The sequence below is a fragment of the Cydia fagiglandana genome, chromosome 11 (assembly GCF_963556715.1).
Source record: "Cydia fagiglandana chromosome 11, ilCydFagi1.1, whole genome shotgun sequence".
NCBI classification, from domain to species: domain Eukaryota; kingdom Metazoa; phylum Arthropoda; class Insecta; order Lepidoptera; family Tortricidae; genus Cydia; species Cydia fagiglandana.
In genome coordinates this window covers 6,941,486-6,966,092 of record NC_085942.1, presented here as the reverse complement: position 1 = coordinate 6,966,092, position 24,607 = coordinate 6,941,486, and the positions used below count along the sequence as shown (strand labels likewise).

Sequence of the window (24,607 nt, the reverse complement as noted above, 5' to 3'; positions counted from 1 at the left end):
CATATTTGGATTTTGCATAGAACTTGGCACTCATTTAGATCTCCATTCTTTTTACGGCGAACCCCACAGCCAAGCATAATTTTTGTATTGAACTTGGCTCTCCTTTTTTACATTTATGTTTTTGATAGGATATCAATACTTTTTGTAAAGAAAACTAGGCAGGTATTGAGATTTAATGTTTTTTCTTGTGTTTCCGCTGCATGTTTTTTACTTCTGTTCTTTGTATTAATTATGTGGTGCCGCGCGCCGCCAACGACACACCGTTGGCCGGTTGTTTAGCGCGTATTACAGGTTTTTTGTATGGGGACCCCCCCTATTTTTTTAACTTTTTTTATTTTTAGATTTTTTCCTACGCTTACACACAATTACCGAGCTGGATTCCAAATTTCATCCTTCTAGGTCATCTGGAAGTATTAGGTACTATATGTCAGTCACAATAAAAAAGAAATTTGTATGGGGACCCCCCCTATTTATTAACTTTTTTTTTGTTTTTAGATTTTTTCCTACGCTTACACACAATAACCGAGCTGGATTCCAAATTTCATCCTTTTAGGTCACCTGGAAGTAGGTTAGGTTTAGGTACTTATATGTCAGTCACAATAAAAAATGGTTTTTTTGTATGGGGACCCCCCCTATTTTATAACTTTTTTTTATTTTTAGATTTTTTCCTACGCTTTCACACAATAACTGAGCTGGATTCCAAATTTCATCCTTCTAGGTCATCTGGAAGTAGGTTAGGTTTAGGTACTTATATGTCAGTCACAATAAAAAATGTTTTTTTTGTATGGGGACCCACCCTATTTTATAACTTTTTTTAATTTTTAGATTTTTTCCTACGCTTTCACACAATAACTGAGCTGGATTCCAAATTTCATCCTTCTAGGTCATCTGGAAGTAGGTTAGGTTTAGGTACTATAGGTATGTCAGTCAGTCTTAAAATTTACGACTTTTTGACCTTCATATCTTTATAACCGTTTGAGCTAGCTTCATCAAATTTGGGCTTCTAGATGTCCTTATGGATATAATTAAACACACGTAGTTTTATGTGTTTACGTTAAAGATGTTTTGAGTTATAGAAGGGTCAAAAGTGGCACCAAGTGGTTCGTGTAATATTACACTTGGCGCTGGCTAGCCAGTTCCTTTGCTTGAACTTGGCTTGACACGCTGCCGCGTGTCTAGATATTAATGTTAATTTAACTAATGTCCTTAACGATATTTTGCCAGTCTTTTTGACATTTACGGCAGCAACGCAGTCGGCAGTATTGTCGTGCTGCAATAATAATAGGCCTTTTCATCTGTGTCAGATGTTTTAAGCAGCATCCCGGTAACGACACTTGCGTTCGTGGCTGTATAGCCCTATGCGGGAGAGGATCCCTCGTACTGCAATACTGCTACAGTAATGCTGGTTTACTATGCATCAGAACGGTACCATTACGGTACAGTAAGGTACGATACCGTCTCACATTGACACCTCACATTAGTTCCGGCTCGTAAAACTTTGAGTGCCTCGTAATGTACCTACTTTACACGGTCCAGATAAGTTAGAACAATTTACACGGCTCATCATATTCATTTTTTAAGAATTTCAACAAGTTTACGGTGTATAATGCTCTAATTAAAAACTTTCTTGGTATTAACAAGTTTTGAAGTTAGCAGGTGGGCAAAGAAATTATGTAACCTTATCGATCCTAAAGCCTCATTTTTTACTTTTAAGTACCTATAGACAACTAAAAAAATTACCGGGTTTTTTTAAGTAAGTAAAACAAATCCAGGCCAATTTGTTTTTTTTTATTTATTTTAGTTCTATGGAGCAATATTTAATACCAGTCTCATCATAGTCACGTATTGAAGCAGAAGTAAAAATAAGCGCCTTAAACTTAACCTCTTGGGGTTCAATGTCCTAATACTAGTAGTAAATTACCTCCAATGAAATTTGAATCCTTATAAAACGGAACAGAGTTGCTTTTGTTTTGTTTTGTTTGATTTTAAAGCAAAGCAAAATCAACTCTATTTTCTAATACAGTTAATTCAAATTTGCCTGGCAATTTTTCTTATATGGTGGGCCGCTAGAGGTTAATAAACGAGAATCGAGATAATTTATCTCCATACCAAATTTCAGTTCGTTTTCTATGACGGGTTATCGGTTATCACGTGATGCTTTCTATACAAAACTGAAGTGCCGAACGCATCGGCATGGACCCGAACCATTCTAGCCTGCCATACTTTATGCCATGATATAAAATTTTATTTTGTACAGTATCAGACGTGGCTTACTCCGCGATTTCATCGCTTTGCAACAGGTAACTACAAATACATCCTTCCCACACCAATTTTGGTGGCTAGCCATGCATAAGCCGCGCGTGGCGCTACCGGCACCTAGCGGTCATATCTGTCCTAATCGTAACAGACGCGTTGTGTTAGAGAGTGAATCTTCTGTACCTAGTATTATTATTTATTCTGTGACAGTATCAACCCCTGGACCCATTATAAAATATGTTTTCTTTTTTGTTCACAGACAACATGAGCATCCCCATGCAGCTCCTCCTGGTAGTCGCCGCCTTCTGCGTCCTGTCCGACGGCGCGCCGGACGCGCGCATAGCCCGCGCCAAGCAGCAGCGCCCCACCAGGGGCTTCAAGAACCTCGAGATGATGACAGCAAGGGGCTTCGGGAAACGGGGCAGGGTCTCCACTAGGAGTGAACGTGAGTCTTGTCTAGCTGTGTTAAATATACGAGTTTGTGATGAAAGATGTATGGATGGATTTATGTAAATATTCCAGCGAAAATTAAAAATTGTATCTAGGAACACTTGCACATAGATGACTTTTTTACAAATAAACAGACCAACCAGTTTGTATATATTTTTTTCCGTGAGTTTTGTGTATAACATACATATTAATGGTTGTTGTGACCTTATGACTTTGTGGTGTGGTAAAGTAGGTACATAATAGATACTACAATTTCTGCTTAGATTTTGAGTTGAGGCAGACCGAACAATAAGCGACTGATATGCCTATATCATTCATTTGTGGAATTTTTTTTCAGGTGTTTTGTTGAAGATGGATTTTAGCTGTACAATTAGTTCTAGTATAAAAAATAATAATGATACAAAGTGTGTACTTATCCTTACTTTATTATCGGGTTAGCAATTTTGTTACATCAATAAAAGGGATATTCCTTATCTATGATTTAGGTACCTATGTGCACATTTATGATTTACTTAAGTCAACATTTCTTAACGAGTTTTCCCCACTACATTTTTCTCAGCCGCCATTGGAGGTTGCTTCTAGAAGTTGTGCTTAACCGAGATTAATAGCACAATACAACACCACGTAACGACAATAAATGACTGAAACTTCAGTGGTGGAAGAGTTGCAATTCCAAAGTTTGTGAAAGAACTTTGTTTCTTTCCGCATAATGTTCGTTAGTCAAATGGAAATCCCGTTCATACATGAATGAAAAACTGACGCTCACTATGTTTGTCATGGAAATATGTTATAAGCCTGTAGGCATAAGACGAAACAGGAGTTGAGTTTTGAATATTTTAGGTAAATATACCCGTCTCGCTAATGGAATCGGCTCCTAAAACTAGTGCGATAAGGACAAGGCGAAAAATCCTGCGTAAAAATCTCAAAAATCGAGGTTTCGTACTCGAATGTTTCCTCCTCCAAAACTTAACCAATCGTAACCAAATTTGAAAATCTAAATAATTATGAAATTATCTGTGTAGGACTGTTTTGCTTTTTTGGCTAATTGATATCAGTTTTGAATACTACGCCTCTCATTGCGGCATAGTCAATGAGGCCATTTTGGCCATTTTTGAAGGACTCTAGCGCCTTAAAAAACAAAAATATCATAAAAGCAAAACGGTCTGACACAGATATTGACAATATTAATCTGTGTTGAAAAAATCATTGCTCTAGCATCAAAACCCACGGAGGAAACAGTCGAGTACGTTTGTATGGAGAAATGACCACTCCTGTTGGCTCTTAAGGCCTGTAATGGATTTATCATAGGAAATGGCTGGAGCAATTTTTCGATAGAATTTTTCGACTATTCTTCGTTGATATCCCCTTTTTCACAAAAGTATCTAGGCGTTTTATCCAGTGAAGCGGTACTCTGTGGCCTTTGTGTCTATTTCATAGTTTTGATACGACAACACTCATGTATCGACATCGTTCACATTGGCAGGCGTGTCTCACTCCGCGATTTCGTCGCTTTGCTACCGGTAGGTAAGAGTAAATCCTTTCGACCCCAATTTTGGGGTTTGCCACAAGCCGCGCGTGGCGCTGTCGCTAGCGGCCATATCTGTCCTGATCGTCACAGACGCATTTTGTTAAAGACTGAGTCTTCTGTACCTAGTACTATTATTTATTCTGTGACATTGGGGACAACGATTTTGGTGGCTAACAGGCTGAAGCAAGACTGACACGATCTTCCGAATTGTGAAAGAAGAATTTCATAATTTGGCTCCTTTTCATTGATTATTATTTTTAATGTTTCTCTCAATCTATTCTTTCTAGATACCCACTTTAATAGACGTCGTTAAATATAGTTAAAATCAGTCGAATTTATCTCTCTGCATTCTGAAATTCGTATTACCATTTAGCTCAACGAAATTACATGTAGAGCCGCGGTCGGAACCAAATCGAACCTCACGATTCCGAAATAGTTCGTGCTGTTCCACCTACAATGCCAATCTGCTGGAAAGGTCAAAGGAGCCTGAAGCTGGTATGTGCCTTTGACGTGGGTATCACTTGATCTAAAATGCACATACTCATATCACTCATACCCGCTGTAAAGCGTAGCGAGGAAGCGATACATATACGAGTGCTATGGACTAATTCGAATTTATTTTGGAATTATATTTAATTTTTAAGTCATAAGTTATTTATTTGCGAAAGATATGGTATACATAGGATGTTACATTTCATAGTTCTGTTTCTTAATACGCTCGTACGGATGGATATAGTAATATGTTGACATAGATGTACTGAATAAGTCCCTTGTTTGACAAAAAAGTTATTGTTTTATATTTGACACAACGATTTAATTTTGTAACAGCCTAAAAATAGGTACCTTTCGTGTTTAATTGTGTTAGTTCAAGAGCCATTTTTAAGCTTTCAGTATGTTACACATATTCCAATTCGATACTATTTTTATAAGCAGACTTTCCGAAATAACGAACATTATACTTTAATGTATCAACACTATTATTCATATAAGAAGAAACCTACTCATAAAAGATGCAACTAACCCTTTTAGCACCTTTTGAATTCGAATACACCCATTTCAAAATATCTTCCAAGCATGCGACCAGGAATTTAACAAGCGATCTATTAGCATGTCTATTAACTGGTGGATGAGCTATTCAACTAGTTTTGGAAGTTATACAACAACCAACTATGAGTCTAACGGGTCGCATAATTTGCAATGAATTGACAGTCGTTAGCCTTTTCATGTCATCCACCTTCCATTGAGATTCAAATGAAATATGAAATTGTTTTATAAGAACCTGTTGAATTTTTTTTTATTGTGGGACATTAATTCTCTATTGGATTTTCCGCGAAATATTATGTCATTTTTTTGTTAGTTATTTATGAGTATAAGCTTTTAATTGGGTTGAAGATTACTTTTATACGTTTACTAACTTAGCATTCTTATCATTTGGAATGCAATGTTAAAAAAAAAGCATACAACCGAATTGATAACCTCCTTCTTTGGGTTTTAAAAGTCGGTTAAAAACATAAAATATAGTTTGTTATTACAGATTGGATTGTAACCTACATTGAAAATACAGGAGTAGGTTTTTTATGATTTACTTACCCTTCTAAGTCTCCGATTCGATTTATGAACTCTGATAGAAATAAAAGAAAGTTCCAAATTCAAAAGCGCAAAAATTAGCTTAGGTCTTACACATATTATTTATATTTTATGTTTGGTTCATATTTGTAGATCATATTAGTTTCATATTTGTTTTTTGTTTCTTCATTTTACTATGAATATTGTTAGGTTATTTGTTGCCTACCTTTTGTACTTTTTCTAACAACTCATTATAAGCAGGTATCTAACCCAACTCGAAGACAATAATGAACAACCAACTTAGACTGCTACTGAGTCGAGCGAAATTACTTTCCGACTTCACAATACAATAAGCGAAGTTTGTTCTTTTGTGTTTCCCACAGATAACAATATTTCTCTAATCAAGCTTGTGTATAACCTTCACTCATTAGGAGATGTCGGAGCCCAAACTCCGCCAGAGCGTACGTACCGCGCAACACCGACATACAAGAGCCCAGCTCAGCATTACGCAAGAGATTTTGGAAAAAGAACGCCAGAAATGGAACAAGAAGGTACCCTTAATGGGACACGTGACTGGAAGTGTTCGTTGGTGCTTTGGATAGTTCGAGAATTAAACTCGGAGACCCGATTCTCGAATATACTTCATACATTTTAAACCAATACAGAGCTTCAGAAGGAAGTAAAACGCCTTGTCGCTTGTATGTTTTAAGATATACTATTGGTTGTTGTGTAAAAGGCGCCAAAGGTATTTATGCCAAGAGAGATTGGCAAAAATGCTTGTATTTTTACTACACATATCAAAACCATTTCGACTGGATTTTGCGGCTTTTTGTAACATTCGGAAATACCCGTAAATTAATTGCTGGCCTAATCGTGGGAAAATATGTATAATTTTATGTATCGGATATGTAAATAAATACTAAGATCCTAGTCAAAAATAACTGTCTTCTATTAACTTAATGTTTTCTAGTCGGTCATACACTCTGTTTTAACCCTAATTCGTTGTTAAGGCGATGTTAGAGATCAGACGCCGCTGGAGCGCACCTACCGTACGCCAACATTCCACAGTTCATCGAGCAATAACTACGCAAGAGATTTCGGAAAAAGAACACCAGAAATGGAGCCAGAAGGTACCCTTTACGGGAAAAATAATTGGAAGTGATTGGTGGTGCTTTGAGTCGAGAAATAAGACTGGTTTTCTCGATGAATATTTTTAAACTTATACAATACTTAAACCTTTGAAAGATATTACTGGTAAGAATGACTCACGTTAGACCGGGCCGTGGCCGGGCCGGAGCTTCCGGCGCTTCGTTTTCTATAGAAAGCACCACGTGATCACCGATCAGCTGTCATAGAAAATGATATGTCGGACGCCTCGGAACGGACACGGCCCGGTCTAGCGTGAGTCATCCTTTATCGTCTGTCGTTGTTGCTTATATCTTAGACTTCTTCGTTCAGGTGCTGAAAACTTCTCACCAGGAATATGTGCAAAATGCTTAAGAAGTTCCTACAAGGATTTCAAAATTGTTACTAATACAAAACCCATGTTGACTGGTTACTTATAGCTCTCGTAACTATTTCAAATATAGCCTTGATAGTACCTGCGAAGAGTACCGCCACAGGTATGCTAAAGGTTGAATTGCTATTTGTGTCTAGATTACTGTGTATATAGATTGTTTTAACTGTAGTTGATTGTTAGGCGAAGATCGAGATCCAACTCCGTTGCAGCGTAGCTATCGGACGCCAACCTTTAAGCCTCAGTCGGCAAATCTTGCGTATGGTTATGGGAAAAGAACCACAAAAATGGAACCCGAAGGTATTCTATTGAAAAAATTAACTGTGCTTGAGGACGCTTCACATGCTATATAAACTGGAGATATTTTTCGAATTTTACTATTTACAAGCAGCGCTTAGGAAAAGTCTGTAGTTGTCCTATTCAGAAATATTATTCTATGTTGAAGGGATGTTCTTCAAAGTTTTTTATTTTTATTTTATTTTGTTTTATTGGTATTCAACTCTTGCGGGCTTACAGGTGGCCCCAAAACGCTCACAAGATAGTACAACATAAAATTACCATATAAACAATGTCAACTTACCTAATAAATAAATTGAATAACACAATTATATAATAAGTTGGCTTCAACCTGTCCTAATTCACATCATATGTAACAGTTTAACTGCATCAGTAAACACCGTCACTTACAAAATCAAGTAACTTCTGCTAGGTTTGGTAAACCACTAGGAGCCACTTGCCCTATCCCTCTAACCCGGGTTAACCCGGTTAAACCTGAAGTTACTATGGTTACCAGTACAATTTGACACTGGATCGGTTTAACCGCTTAACCCCGGGTTAGTGGGATGGTGCAAGTGGCGTTAGGTTTAGCAGTAGTCAAGTCATTGTTCAGCTTCGTAACTCCACACAAACAACAATTGGAGTCAATAACATGTTCGCATTGCTGTTTCTATTAGCTAGATTAATATTTTCGTTATTACTTTAAGACCCATCATTCTTACAATAATAGGTGACATCGATGATGTTCTAGAGCGTTCTAACAGAGCGCCAACATTTAAAAGTCCAGTACCAGTAATTTTGGCTAGAGGTTTTGGAAAAAGAACGGTATACAGAGAATCCAATTCTTACGGTGAAATAAATGGAAGCTTGAAAGCGCTTGGACAAAACAATCGGCGCGATTCGGGAAATGAATTTGAGATTCACTAGATATAAAATAGTAAAGATATGTGACTTTCCACTGTAAAAGGTACCTTATGGCGACTGGCGCTTACGTCGCATAGCGCATAATATTGGAGCGGCGTTAATAATCTCCAACCGCCCTAAGGTACCTTTACTCGAGGGACGTCACAAATCTTTACTAAATTCATATCTAGTGAATCTCTTATTCATTTCCCGAATTGCGCCCAATGAAAACACTTGCTTCCTGTCTCAATTCAAGGACATACTTGGTTATAGTTTTGTCGCTTACGTAACTCTATAAAATTGCCTCAGTTGTTATGAGGGACGTGAATCGTGATATCTTTAAACCATTGCCTAATCTTCGAACTGACCTGAAGATTATCTGCGTTACTGTTGCTTAGAATTTTTCTGAAAAAACATGGTCGTGCTAGGCTTGTGTTTCACTGTACCTATATCAGTCTTTTTGATAGATATTTACATTGCAATTTTTGTATCAGTTGGTTTAAAGGTGTTGCAAGAATGCCGCGTCTTTAAGAAATTTTTGAAACATACAATAGGAAAAATGCTTCCTAAACACCTTTTACTTTTTTCAAGTCCGTTAAAATAATAAAATGGACTTAAAAGAGTTCTTGCTATTTGCGTTTTGTTTTATATATTGTTGTTTCTAAACCTGTTTATTATTAGAGGACATGCAAGACCAATTTGCACCAGAACTATCCAGTCGCACCACGTATATATTCAAAAGTTCGGCACCTGTAGGTACCGCCAGGGATTATGGAAAAAGAACACCAGAAATGGAGCCCGAAGGTATCTTTCTAATAAAAAATATGAAGTGTTAAATGGTGCTTTAAGTTTCGAAGACTATGAAACTTATGCTTATTTATATTATGTTTTAGATAAGTATAAGGATCTTTGTGACGGATCTAAATTAAGATATCTACTTTTAATACTAAGTAGTTTTGTTCCGAGTTTCTTAACTTTGTAATATTCGTTGTAATTATTTTGAAGGATGGCTGTCTTGGGCATGCACCGAAAGTATTTTATATTATAAGTAACTTAATCTGGGCAGATCTGGGTTAAAAGTTTAATTTTAACAGTGTTCTGTTTCTGATATATATCTGCCCACATTGTTACTTAAATAAAAATAGAGCTTATTACAAAGTTGAGAACTTTCACACTTACCTACTAGTAAATAACCTGAACATAATTTACTTTTGTGTTTTACCAAAAAATAACGAGATATAAACTTACTAATTCCACAATATCTTGAGGACATAGGATCGTCGACACAAATAAGTAATCATCTATTGATCTTATTGCAACGAAATAAGGTCTACCAATGGTCAGCAAATGTGTTTAGGTTATTATATTACTCGTGTTTATTCTGTGCACTGAATTACTGGCTCTTTCACACTGTGCATCAGCAGGGAATAATAACCACCCACCTGCTTGACAGATGAATTTGTCACTCTTATGATTTAGGTTTCAATTAAAAATAATAAGCAAGACAACGGGTAACAGGTAGTTGCCTACCTAGCATAAAAGGATAACTTACGCTAGGACGGTCCGGGTTCGAGCAAGGTTTTTGGCACTTACATTTTCTATAGAAATCATCACGTGATCACCGATCACCCGTTATAGAAAACAAAGTGACACCCTGGGCCCGGACCGTTCTAACGTGAGTCAAGGATAACTCACGCTACAGCGGGGCGGCGCTTCGTTTTCTATGGAAAGTACCACGGGATCACCGGTCAGCCGTCATAGAAACTGACATATGAGACGAGTTGACCCGGGCACGGCCCGGTCTAGCGTGAGTCATCTTTCATTCTTAATGCAGTGTACAAGAGTCGTAAAAAACAAAATTTGTCTGGCGCAAAAACTGTACTGTGTAAAACCATATCGACTGGTTATAGACAAAATGGAAGCGCTTATAAAAACGTTTTTGACAGAGCCCAGGCGCTTCAACCCCAAGAACTTAATGATGGTGGCTCGAAGCTTCGGCAAACGGAGTGATGAGACCGCTGATGAAGGTAAACCGTCAGCGGTATCTTGCTAGGCCTGTGCACAACGGTTGTGCGTGTGTAGATGTGCACGTGCGCGTTGTGATATAGAGATCCGTATGAGACTCGGCACATCACTTGCGTGACGCGTGCGTGCAAGGCTGCAACATCGTCGCGCTACGCACCCGCAGCCGGTGTGCTCTGTCCATTAGGCTTTGAAGCGCAAAGAATGTTTACAATTATAGCTTTTTGTCTGTGCTTTTTGAAAAATAACGCGCTTGGATTCATGTAAAACTGATTGGTATAAATAATATCGAGGAAATAGACCGTTTACTTATTATAAGTAAGGTTCTTATAATCATTTAGAACCAAATTTAATAGGTATAATATTACAATAAGATAAATACTACCTAAGGACTGTTCATTTTATTAAGCGGACACACAAAAAAGTATAAATTACATTTTTCTAATTCTGGAATCGCTTTATTTAGATAAATATAATAAAAACGGAAACCAACGCAAAACATTTTAATGTAAATATAGTATAATATAATAACATCGGTAAGATTTTCGTACTTTTACACGGTTGCGCCGTTCAAGTGCCTGCACATCAGTTTTTGACACTTTTTGACAAGTTGTAAACAATATTCGTTTGAATTCTTTCAATGTTTTAGCTTCTCATCTACCCTTTTTTAAGCGCATCTTCACATTGGTCTAGTGCCACTCGATGGAGTGGAGTTCCGGGCAATTAGATGAGTTGACTTGTTTTTGAACGAAATCAATGTTTTTCAAATTCAGTAGCTTCACTTTCTGACCAGCATAGTGGGCACTTGCCAAATCAGGCCGAAATGAAGAGGTGACATTATGCGTCTGATAGACGGAAAGTACTCGTTATTAGATGCATTATTTTCTGTAAATGTCGCAACCAAAGTTCATGTCGCAAAATAGAACAAACTTTTTAAGGCCACAGGAACCAATTGCCTGCCAGACAAGGACTTTCTTCATGAATTGGTCAATTTTGATGTTACTCTCCTCGTCGAATATATGATCTTCTACAACGGCATGGTAGCATCAGGGCCATTGGTAACGTACTACAGCAACATTTTACGCATTTTCCGTTGTCCATTAAAATGCTACGAAATTTATCTTAATGTAAAATGTAGTACAGTTTGACGCTTCTTTTTTTCGATTGCTTTCGCTGCTCTGTAATTCTTTTGTCCATTTTTTTCTTTTTATGGGTCCATTTATTGTACATACTTCTTATATTTTAATCTGTGCCTACTCTAACGCCTGCTGTCTTAGGAATTTCGCGAACCGATAAGTAATTTATTGATTTTAACAGCCGCATGACAATACTTTTGTTTCTGGATTGGCCGGGCCGCTTCTGTGCCGGGATTTTGTAAAATCTTCAAGCATATGATGCTCTCCAAATGTTTTAATTATTTTATTCACGTTTAACTTGGAAAATATGTACATATTTACGATTTTTCGCAGTGAATACTAGCCTGTGCATCCTTATTGCAGAACTAACTTGCTATGTTCCAAATTTGTTCGGTCCTTCGGGAAAAATATTTGACTATTATGGGAACAAATATGTAGCAATTGATAAATAAGGGATTGTTGATTATATTGTTATGAGCTGTACGTCAATTGATTTTAAATTCGCCGATTAAAAGAGGTGTAAGTGTCCGCTTAGTAAACTGAACAGTCCTTATATAACGTACTGGCCAGCATAGTTCCAAAAATCCCCTGACAATAATATAATAAACAGGATAAAAATATTTGATCTCAAGCCTTTGTCAAATTGTCAATGATTTAGTTCAAATATGTTTACGGTTTTCTACCATACAAGGCGTTTTTAGCCATATTGTGCGAGGTGATCAGGTAGACCATGCTGAACAAATTTTTCTATGGGACCAACTCCGAAATCACATGTTTTGGCCGTTTCATACATTTTGGTCGAGTGGATGTCGATGTTTTCTATGGAAAGGCCAAATTTCAGTATGACCTACCTAATCACCATGGACAATATGTCTAGTTGTACAAAAAACCTGTATTTATCAAATAACCTCACAATCATTAAACATTAATCGGTGCTGTAACAGAAGAAGAGAAAAGACCAAGAAGAACGGATTTCAAGCCCGATAATAAAGTTAACGTAGCGGTCGGGTACGGCAAGCGAAAAATGCCGGACAAGCGAGGTAATGCCCCGATTCGGGATAAGCTCACGAACTATTATATCAGTAAATGAATAGGTACGATGTTTACACTATTTAGATAAAAAGCCATGAGACGGCTCTAACCCCACGTGCAAACGGAGGGCTAATTTTGACGTGTGTACATCCGTGTGATATTTTTGACGTGATAACGTCTTTTAAATCGACGAACACCGGTAGCATGCACGAAAAAGTGTCACGTTGTGGACAGATCTCCATGGTAACGTTGTGGACTGATCTCCATTGTAACGTTACCTACCTACGTAATACGTAGTTAATGTTTTCTTATGACGTTATCACGCAAAATTATCTTCCGTAAACCGACTTTACGGACAACCATATTTTTTATATATTTCATTGCTTTTTAGGACACGGGACATGTGTTAATAATTATATTCAATTCTAACAAGTGTTGTTTTAATTGTTTAATCCTGTCGTATTTCCGGGATTGCAAATTGTATGCTATAATTGTCCAATACAACGCTCATAAAGGATAGGTATATAGTGTAAGCTTATTATAACTAATATGTATTATTATGTATTTTATTTCAGCCAAAACCCTGAATTCAGTCAAGTGGAGAAAAACATACCCCACTTATTGTACTTGTTACTGTTGTACTTGCTTAATTAATTACATGAATGTACTTGTGAATAAAAGCGGTTCATATGTCCATATATGTATATCTACATGCATTAATGCAATTGTTTATTTGAAAACTGCCGAAGGTAATATTTATTTTACATGTACCATTGCAACTTGTTTAATCAGTTTACATTGACATCGTAATTCCATGTGCAATTTTTCTATATATGCATTGAACGCCTTTAACTCATACCTATTAACATAATATTTTACTAAATAGGAAAAAAATTGGTGCGTATTTTAGATTCGTTATTTGTTTCTAAAACTGGCTACAAATAATTTACGGTTGCATCAACCACAATCAACAAATTGATTACGGAACTCAGCAAAGAACTAAGTATAATGGATGACTCACGTTAGACCGGGCCGTGTCCGGGCCGGAGATTCCGGCGCATCGATTTCTATGGAAAGCATTACGTGATCGCCTGTCACGTCATAGAAACGTAAGCGCCGAAAGCTCCGGCCCGGACACTGCCCGGTCTAACGTGAGTCAACCTTTAATCTCACCATAGAAGAAAAAAAAATCTATCTGTCTATCATAGTCCTTTTTTTAAGTTATTACTTTTATGACGTTTAACTGCAACGTGCCTTTGAGTATTTCATTGTTATTATTTTGAAACAAAAAAGTGTATGTATGTATTATATTAATTAAAACAACAATGATTGTAAAGGACACCGTTGAAACTTTATCCCGCTCGCGGCAATTTCATTAAACCCGCTATCTTATTACAAGGCGGCATCTAGTTAAAAGTTTAATCGGAAGTGCGGAAAATACGGGCAAGAATGCCCTAAAGCAATGTTTTCAATACACACACAACCATTCTAAGGACTGGCCTTACGGGGACTAAAAATGGTACTAGTTCAGCGGTGTCACTCACGAACTCCAGCCAATCGTGCAGTCTAACGCAACTAGTTGCGACCAATCGCGCTCGTGATGCGAACTCATCAACCAATCGTGTTGTAGCGGTGTCACACCGCTGTACTGGCCCCTGTCATGCCTCATTATTATTGCCCGTAAGGCCAGTCCCTAGATATATATGTCAATGCACACAACGCATATACGTACACTAATGTAACAAGACCTATTATGAAAAACTTATTAAAATTTCAAATTCATTACACAATGTTTTGTAGAGTACCGAAGAACGATGAAATGTGCATTCATATTTATCAACAAAAGACCTTATCCATTAAATTTTTACTTTTGACTTTTTTATATATATAATTACATTCGCAAATAGTTTAAAACAACCACTAAATAATCGAAAGGTTAAACGAAAAATAATGACAATTGAATTGTTTCTTTGAACAATACATTTTATTTACCAAAAACTGCTATATATTTCTTCCATTGTATTTAAAAAAGGTATCTAATAAGATTTACATTTATATATTATTCTAGGTTAGTTCTCTGCCTTTGGTCACTACGACGTAATAATTAGTTATAACGTGAGTGTGCTTCGTAAGATAGCTTTTATTGTGTCTCTATGAGTACTTTTGCTTAATGAGGTACATGAATAAGCCATTGTTACCTTAATAATATTTCTGTCAAAGATATATGACAGGTACTGCTTTGCTGACGCCAAATATAATCTTGTGTATACTTCGAGATGTCTGTTAATTATAGCTTGCATCTATGCAATGTACATTGCAGTTGAAGTTGAACATATCGCATTCTGGATTCGACATTTCGAGAATGTATCTATGGTTCGACGACCGGGCATTCAAACTCAGATATAACTGAAGTATTCTAGGTATAAGGTTCATTACCGCGCGATTATGTGCTTGATTTGATTTCAGGAAAATACGACCCGAAATACATGTACAATCGCCTGCGCTCGCTACCTGCTACCTGCAAGGCGTTCATACGAGTATCGCCCTAAGGGTGGAACACCGTGAGCGCAGGCAATTGGACATAGATAGCAATAAAGTATAATACCTACCTGACGGCCTAGCCAAAATGACAAATCGTACCTACATCGACCAATGCCAAAAAAAAGGAAAAAATATATATGGATGCTGTCATCCCGATATATTTCCCCCATGGCATGCTACGAAAAGCTATGACAATGAATCTATTTTCATACATTAGGTATTTAAGTTTGAATTGGCATTTTTTATAAAGAATTTTCACCTTGTCTAGGTCCTCAGGAATAGGTCACTTTATTATTTGAGTTTAGGTCAAACTGTTTTTCTTTTAGGGATCGATTGTTTTGCTGAATTCAATAAAAGAGCGTCTATCGTTTATTTAATGGAAATAATCGCTATTGAGGAGCTTTGCTAATTTAAATTATAAAGTATCTTGAAGTTTATAGCAAACATTTCTGATCGCCCCATGATCGTTTCTACTGAAGACTCAAGTCTAACAAGTTTTGAAATAACGGCTTGTGTCGACTTAAAGATCCACTCCAAAGGCTACTCTTTTCCAATCACATCAGACATTAAGGTGACAGTCCATTTCCAACGATAACTGCATTACTGTTCATTTACTATGGAAATTAACAATGATAGCGACGCGTTCAGTACCGGTAGTGCAGCTGCGGTTAGAAATGGAATGTTACCATTAGACCGCCTGCTAGAGCATAAATTGCAGTCTCGCGCGCGACGAGTCCATACTTGTAGTCGCGCTTGATGTTTGGAGGCGCGCGCGAGAACGCAACTCCTGCTAGACCGGCAGCTATCAGCTTATACTTGATTACTGTTGCAGTGTACGGGTTGGACAACTTCTGGGAGACGCTGGCCGCGCCGGAGAGGGAAGGGCAGGAGATTGAAGACGACAAGCTCGAAAGGTAATTGTTATTAATAAATTAAATTTTGCGACTGCGTCTTCGTAATAGTACGATACAAGTGAGAAAAGTAGGAAATTCTCAACGAGTGGCGATAAATTAGAACACGATCGAATCGAGTGTTTTAAATCGACACGAGTTGCGAATTACCTTTTCGCACGTTTATTGTACAACGTTTACCAGTACATATGGCCCCTTAAACTTTCGATTTACCTACGCACGTACTACTTACTTACTACTTAGTACTAGTTACCGCACTAGAGCGGTAAATTAGCACCACATGTACCGTAAAAACGATTGATTTGCCTCCCAAAATCCTATTATAACTAGTTGACGAAATATACTTAAAAATCATCAAGCATTAAACGCTTTTTTAGGTCCAATTTCATCCTTAATTTTACCTGGGGAAAAAATATCATAGATATCGTGCCCATCGTATTGTACCTTTTTTAGAAATTTAACCATTAACGTAATTGATTGACATTTCATTCATTAAAATCGTTCATTCATAAGTAACTAATCTACCTACTTGTAACCACCGATACGAGTGCGACACGTGTAAAAAGAATACAACAATAAGTACATAAACCGCTACAATCACAATCCTTTCTTTTTACCTGTGGACTGGGTACAAAATGAAACTTAAAAAACCGGGCAAGTGCGAGTCGGACTCGCGCACGAAGGGTTCCGTACCATAATTAAAAAAAAAACGAAAAAAAAGCAAAAAAAAACGGTCACCCATCCAAGTACTGACCACTCCCGACGTTGCTTAACTTTGGTCAAAAATCACGTTTGTTGTATGGGAGCCCCATTTAAATCTTTATTTTATTCTGTTTTTAGTATTTGTTGTTATAGCGGCAACAGAAATACATCATCTGTGAAAATTTCAACTATCTAGCTATCACGGTTCGTGAGATACAGCCTGGTGACAGACGGACGGACGGACGGACAGCGAAGTCTTAGTAATAGGGTCCCGTTTTACCCTTTGGGTACGGAACCTTAAAAATAAATAACACTATTGTCATGTAACGACGCAACGTAATACTATTAATAGGACCAATAGTTCAAAGGTGGTCAAGTGTTGGCTACTCACTAATTTACAATCTAATTCAGATTCGTTCACCCGTAATTGGTTCTGATTAGTAATCACAACTAATGAATGAATGCATAATGTAATTAAACGGTCCTGAACTCTAATCAATATTGAATTATTGACCACTACATAGATAAGTCGGGTACGGGTACTAATCCCGATTAATTGGCATTTGATCAGCATAAATAACGTAGTGTAACGCGGAAATATTATTTTTTATTTAAAGCAATTTTTTTTTTCATATAATCATTTTAGTTAAGTATTAGGTATACATTATATTTGTTGACATATTTTAAATACACCATTATTTTACCCACCGGTATACATTAAATACATGAAATCCTTATATGGATATGTTCTTGTTCATAATACCTATGTTTTTAGGACGCTAAAACCTATTTTTAATTAAAAACCAACATTCAGGGGAAGTGGGATAAGATCACATATTATTACAGTCTCTAAAATTTCGTAGGATAATCTTTAGATATTTTATAATATAGGTTGTTTTGAAAAGGTTTACTGTGTGTGTTATTCTTTCGCGAATCGTTGATTTGACATGAGCTTTCAGTGGAATCTTGAGCGTATCGAGGGATTCAATTCTTTGCCACAAGCGTCTCAAGTCTTTTACAGCAAAAAAATAATACTAGTACAATAAAATGACAAATTTATTCAAAATGTAGAGGCGTCTATCATTCAACAGTAGCACTAAAATATCGTAGATATTATGAAAAAACAATCTAAATTATTCGATGAAATACTTTTTCACTGTAGGGAAAAAATAAAAAGAGAAGACCGAGAGAGAGCTTGTTCGACCTGCCGTATTCCCCTCCTACAAATTATTTCCGCAAAAGCACATCACTAATCGGGGTACAATGATAAATGAATTGACGATGATAATGTAATCGGTGGTTTTAAGTGCTCACTTAAATTTGGGTTAGTTAACACTCGGGTTAATGGATGACGATCGCGGTTAAATTGGGATATAGTTCAATTAAGGAGAGTTATGTTCATAACGATTATGGTATTATCATATTTTCGATTGTTATAGCGCATATAACTTGCAATATGACCATTTTCCATTATTTAAATAAAATTTTCCTTAACTATAACTAGTTTTTCAAAACCATACGTTTAAAACTGCTTTTTGCTTCAACATAGCTAAGGTAAGGTGGGGTAAGACTAACATAGTTTATTTTGCTCGGGACAAGACAAACAATATGAGGATTCCATACAAGTGTTAGTCTTACCTCAACATACCTTACCAATAAGACAAATTCGTTGCAATCATCACATACACGTTTTTTAAAGGATTACAAAGAAAATAACCCAACTATACTTAGCCCAATCCTATTACGTAAAGGAATGAAATTTGAGATAAAAGACCACTTAGTTTCTGAAAAGCCATTTTTTGAAGCTACTAAACTAAACCTCATTATTATGATTGAAAACGTAAGTTAGTAAGTAAATATTCTTTATTGCTCCAGTAACAATTCATTTTACATGTAAAATAACTATAAAAATTCAGAAGAAACCTGTTTATTATAATATCTCAATTGTGTTTCCATTTGAAGGAAAACCTAGCAGCAAGAGATACTTTTAATGGTGTGAAGTCTACATCGCACTTAAAAAGTTTTGTACCTGTATAAACTTCTGCCGAACTATCAGATTTCCGATCGTAAGCGTGTCATCCACCTGTTGAGAGTTCCCTTTAATCGCTTCGCCTGCCTGCCTTCTACCTAAGAAGTTTGCTTTCATATGAATCGTAAATCAGAATTTCGCATTTTTCCGTTATAGATACGATTAATGGTGGAATGATAATAAATGGCGGGGATATGTAAAATGTTTGATTGGATTTTCTATTGTGTACACTTGATGGATTCGTGTTACAATACAGGGTGACATTTAAGTCGTGAACCGTAATAAGTTTTTGTAACTCCATAAACAACGAGCAATTTGTACCTACTCGCATGTATAGCAATGTCACTAGTTCAGAGCTTAAACTAGCGAAATAAACTAGAAATTCCACTGGAATCTATTCCAATAGAAGGCAACGCGGTGACCTGATAGAAACGTATAAAATACTCACAGGACACTACAACGTACCCGGGTTAAGCGATATTTTTACTCGCAACATAAATGACAGACTGAGAGGACACTCTCTGAAACTGACACGGACGCAGAGTAGTAGCAACCCCAGACGACACTTCCTGTCTAACCGCGTAGTGAAAGTGTGGAACGGTTTACCCGAGCCAGTGATCAGTGCACCTTCGATAAACTCTTTTAAAAACAAACTCGATGAACACTTTCGTAGACTACAAAACACAAGTGGACATTGATGTGCACGTATCAGCTTTAAGCTGCCTGTGCATTTACATATAATAATAATAATAAAATATCTCTTTAAGGACTGGTCACTGGTCATTTTGATCAAACGACCGAGACCTGTGTGTTTTATAATAATATGTTAGTTTACATTTTCTATTCGGTTTTTCTTTTCTACTCTATTCTATTACATTTTCTATCCTTCTATTCGGAATATAAATTAGAATTAGTCCTATTGGCATTCTCATTTTCCGCTGACCACTGCTTCTAAGTTGAATAAATAATACATTTTATATAATACTGTAACTAAAAAGAAAAATCACACCACCTTTATATCTGTAACCATACCTCCATACTTAAGTGTTATGAAGCTCATGAATACTAACTGTCTGGCTCTAAGAAATATAAAGTTGCTCATCATAAAACGAGTACGTTTTAAACCACATTTTCTTTGAAACTCACGTGGTTCCTTTGTGGCATTATAATAATATAACGATTTAAAATCTCTCACAAACTATTTAATATCCGATACGATAATATCCGGTGAGCTTTTTTATTCTTTTTATAAAAAAAAGTTTGCGATAATTCTTTTTTTCTACTCCCGTACTTTTAATTGACATTTAAAGGGTCGTGCACACACCTTTAAAACCCTACCTTATAGTAGCCAAGACAAGTCTATAGTCTATTCCCCAAAAAAGAATTTGTGCATACACGCAGTATCTTTTTGGCGATTTTACGATACTTCGTGTAATGACCACTTAAAAAATATTGAATGAAATACAGTGTTGCCAACCTTATTTTAAATGTCATCTCTGACAAATAAGTGAACCATAGACATGTTTTTTTTAATTTCATTCGGTCATTCATTCTTTTCCCGCCCATATCCTTCATTTTTGAATTTCTTGAATTAAAAAGATTTGTTAAATTTTCAAATTTATTTCAAAGTAAGTGCTTGGTCGTAGAAAAAGTAAAATTTTCGGCTTCGCCTCAAATTGTTACTCACGCCACTCGCCTTTTTTGACCTCTCTTAAACAAGTTGCATAAAATACTATAAAGATAACTTAGTGTCTATGTTTGTGTTTTTATCGGTATCCAATAAATACACTCTATGGTAAAGGATTACGAATCCTCTGGATTGTCTTTAAAGGCGTATAAACGTCTCATATGACCCAAAACGTGATTCAAGTTCCAACTGCTCAGATAATCACCGAACCAATTAGATTAGGCTGCCCACAAACACTCCACTTCACACTTTCACTCGACCTTGTGGGAGCTTAAGCTTAACGGCGCGATTCGGGAAATGACTTAGTAGAGTCCCACGGGTAAAGGTTCCATGGTGGGTGGCGCTTACGCTATTAACTATTAACGCCGCTCCAATATTATTGCGGCGCTATGCGACGTAAGCGCCAGCCGCCATAAGGTACCTTTTGCCGTGGAACGTCACATGTCTTTACTATTTTATATCTAGTGAATCTCTAATTCAACATCAACCCGAGGCCTATGTTCAGCAGTGGACGTCTTCTGGCTGAGATGAATCTCTAATTCATTTCCCGAATCACGCCGTAAGATACGAGTACATTTGTCTTGACACATTTAAGGGAGATTAAGATTTGGTGCAGATGGAATTCCAAGCGGATCCGATCCACGTCAAAAGTTTTTGATTGAGTTTATGTATATGTGAATAATATTTCGATATTTATTAATTTACTACTTTTCGTAATTTATTTTATATTTATAATCGAATTAACCAGAATGGAAGCCTTTTAATATTTATTTAATTTATTTCTCATTGTTCGATTACTAAAATAGGCTTAAAGCATTTCAAAAGTGTTTGAATTATTTACGTTATAACACATATTAAAAAATAGGTTTATAGATGGATCAAATAAATGCTGAGGTTGATTTTACCTAAACGTAGCTGAGCCCTTTAACTGTAAATAACTGATATTACATAGTATCAACTTTCAGAAGAAGACATCTATTCATTTAGTTACCGTGACCCCTGACTTCGTTTTTATTTTAACTTTAATACACACTTGGAATTGATAGATGTATCAAATCTATTTCCCCAACTCTTTTCGTGACGCGGTCAGTCGTAATAAAATGAATTTTACGACGCGGTAAAAAGATCGAGGATTTCGGGAAATGTTTATACTTTAACAATTTGTTCATGTTTGATAAAATGAACGCTAAAGGGGTTTTACAAAATATGTCTTACTAAAATAGGTACTTATGTCATCGCTTTATGCTTAGATAAAACTTCCTATTGTTTTGAGAAGATAATATTAAGTGAAAAGCCACCACCATGATGACCGCCATGCTGATGACAGTAATGATGTTTTGAAAATTTTACGATCTAAAATTGATAACTTTTTTAATGCTCCATTAAGCAAAATAATGTTATATTTTTTCATTTGCGATTGATTTGTATTATTTTTTATTCCGGTAAGTTTTATCTTCTTACAAAAAAAAATAGAATTTGTGATTTCAAACCTGACGTTTACGAGTAAGGACGTAGTGTAGGGAAGGGACATCCGTCCATTCTCAAAAGTTGTCATTCAATCAATCAATCAATCTGTTATTGATAAAAATATAAGTAAATATTTTACATATGTCAGTATATAATATAATACTTACAGCTCATGGGAACACATTATTATATTAAAATGACCTAACTATTACTTACTTATCTATTACGTTATTTTTTTTGTCAAAATTAATTTAATTTATTTTATTGACCGTATGGATCCTTTTCCCTAAATTACATCCAACTGTCCTACTAATTTTGATTTGGAAAAAAATCAAATCAGACAATCAATAATTATGAATTGGCTGAATTGACTACCTATTTAATATTTATTCGTATTATAGGACCCAACTTGTACATGTATGCATAAAATGATTATCAGATGGCTAAAGTATTTTAATTTGTTCCCAGCATCCCATTGGACTGGTTCGTGAACGAGATCGTGAATAATCCGGACTTCGCGCGATCCGTGGTCCGCAAATTCGTAGACATCAACCAGGTTTGTAACAACAGATTACATAATAATAATAAGTATGAGGGTTCTGTTAACAATCCCATATGATTTTCATTTCGTTCTGATACAACCTTGAGTGATGTTTGGGGTATTTCCCGCGCACCAATAAGTGTGAGTGAAAAGACTACTTAATTGCATTTGATTTCATTTCGCCAAAATAAGAAAAAAAAAGAAAGAAAGAAGGAGAAGAAAAAGAAAGGTCGTATCAAGATGAAAACCATATTCAGATTGTTGAAACAGAATATAAGACTAACCCCGAAATCGCGAATACAGTTATATTGAAAACAATTATGTCTGATCAGCCGCTATAATTATATAAAACAGTTATTTTTTCGATTTCATGGTTGGTTCTATAGTAAAAGATGTTCTAGTTATGCTAATTTATACTAACAGTACTAGTTCCACATTAAATTATTCTAAAAACATGAATGAGCGATGATCACACTTCTGAAAATTGTAGGGTTGAAATGTATTCAGAATACCAATTAGATTATAACATTCTGAGTGTTTGTTTAGAAAATAAATGTAGCAAAATAATGTATTGTAACATGTATAATTCATTTTGCAAATTCAGAGCTTTAGATAATCATACACGCGACATATTCAAAATATTTTTTTTACGTATCACATTTATTTGGTATATCCTGCATTTTGCTTGTACAAATATCAGATCAAATAGGTACGCTTCGTAGCACATTGAGCGCGTAGCATCCTTATTTAAATATATTAATAAATACCGTTCTGGCACTGACATGTGGGTGCGTACCTATTTAGACTTAAATGTGGTATTGATTTGATATCTATTTTATAAATATCTCATCTTGGTGTGAGAAAAAAGCAAAGATTAGTAGTAGATGACTTTACCTCAACTACCGTAAATATTTCCAGGCATATAGCAAAAACATATAGTAACGGAAATGTCGTAAGTACGTAGTAAGCGCTGAACAGGTTACATAAAAGACCTAATTAAATCCTTTACGCCATCACAGTATGCACGGCCAAGCGAAAGTACCCGCTGTAAAGCGAAGTACGGGAAATTGGTTCCCGTACTACAAGTGCACCTTGGCTTGTTGAAGTGACGTCATCGCACAAAACTACGAGCAGTTTCATTAATTAGTTAGCTCTTATAAGTAAATACACCCATGAGCATTAAGAGGGGGCGTAAAGCCAGGTTAGAAGGGAATAAAAAACATGACGCGTTGCACGAAACTCGCGACGGAAGATATGGTCATCGCAATGGTTTTAACGTTTCATAACTCTGAAAATATACTTTTGTATAAAACTTTGCTTGTCACGTCCTACTGTAACTCGACTATATTATACTAAAATGATACTGCTGTGGTATACAGGGTAAAAATTAATTGAAATTAAATGAACATTATACATGTTTTCGGTATTTTATTTTATCAAACACACTTTTACCTAGTAAGATTTTGGTTGAAGTCTGGCCTTACTAGTTTCCGTGTGATTTTTTTATAGCATTTGCCTTTGTAATAAATAAATATTATAGGACATTTTTACACAAATTGACTAAGCCCCACGGTAAGCTCAAGTAGGCTTGTCATTTGGGTACTCAGACAACGATATATATATTATATAAATACTTAAATACATAGAAAACAACCATGACTCAGGAACAAATATCTGTATCATAATACAAATAAATGCCCTTACCAGGATTCGAACCCGGGACCATCGGCTTCATAGGCAGGGTCACTACCCACTAGGCCAGACCGGTCGTCGTAATAACGTGTTACAATTCAATATATAAACTACAGTTTCGCGTTACTACCCTCTTAAACGGGTCACTTTTTATATATTCCCATTCAACTAACCGGTTTTTATTGTTCTAGTAATGTGCTGTCTCTGAATAAATTTTGACTTTTGACGTGATAACGTCTTATAAATCGATGAACACCGGTAGCATGCACGAAAAAGTGTCACGTTGTGGACGGATCTCCATGGTAACGTTGTGGACAGATCTCCATAGTAACGTTACGTAATGACGTTATCA

General features: G+C 36.1%; 1 protein-coding gene across 2 annotated transcripts in view; it reads left to right on the top strand.

The window, feature by feature from the left end:
- The window catches only part of LOC134668843 (allatotropins-like), an 86,358-nt gene that overhangs the window by 60,307 nt on the left and 1,444 nt on the right, over positions 1–24,607 (top strand). The window contains exons 2-8 of one of the 2 annotated variants that reach the window (XM_063526314.1): positions 2,516–2,701; positions 6,232–6,351; positions 8,428–8,442; positions 10,442–10,522; positions 12,598–12,693; positions 16,059–16,140; positions 22,491–22,578. In XM_063526314.1, coding sequence (XP_063382384.1) covers positions 2,521–2,701; positions 6,232–6,351; positions 8,428–8,442; positions 10,442–10,522; positions 12,598–12,693; positions 16,059–16,140; positions 22,491–22,578 — 663 coding nt within the window. In that variant the 5' untranslated portion in view covers positions 2,516–2,520. The remainder of the gene's footprint in view (positions 1–2,515; positions 2,702–6,231; positions 6,352–8,427; positions 8,443–10,441; positions 10,523–12,597; positions 12,694–16,058; positions 16,141–22,490; positions 22,579–24,607) is intronic. The other variant, XM_063526313.1, reaches the window with a different exon arrangement.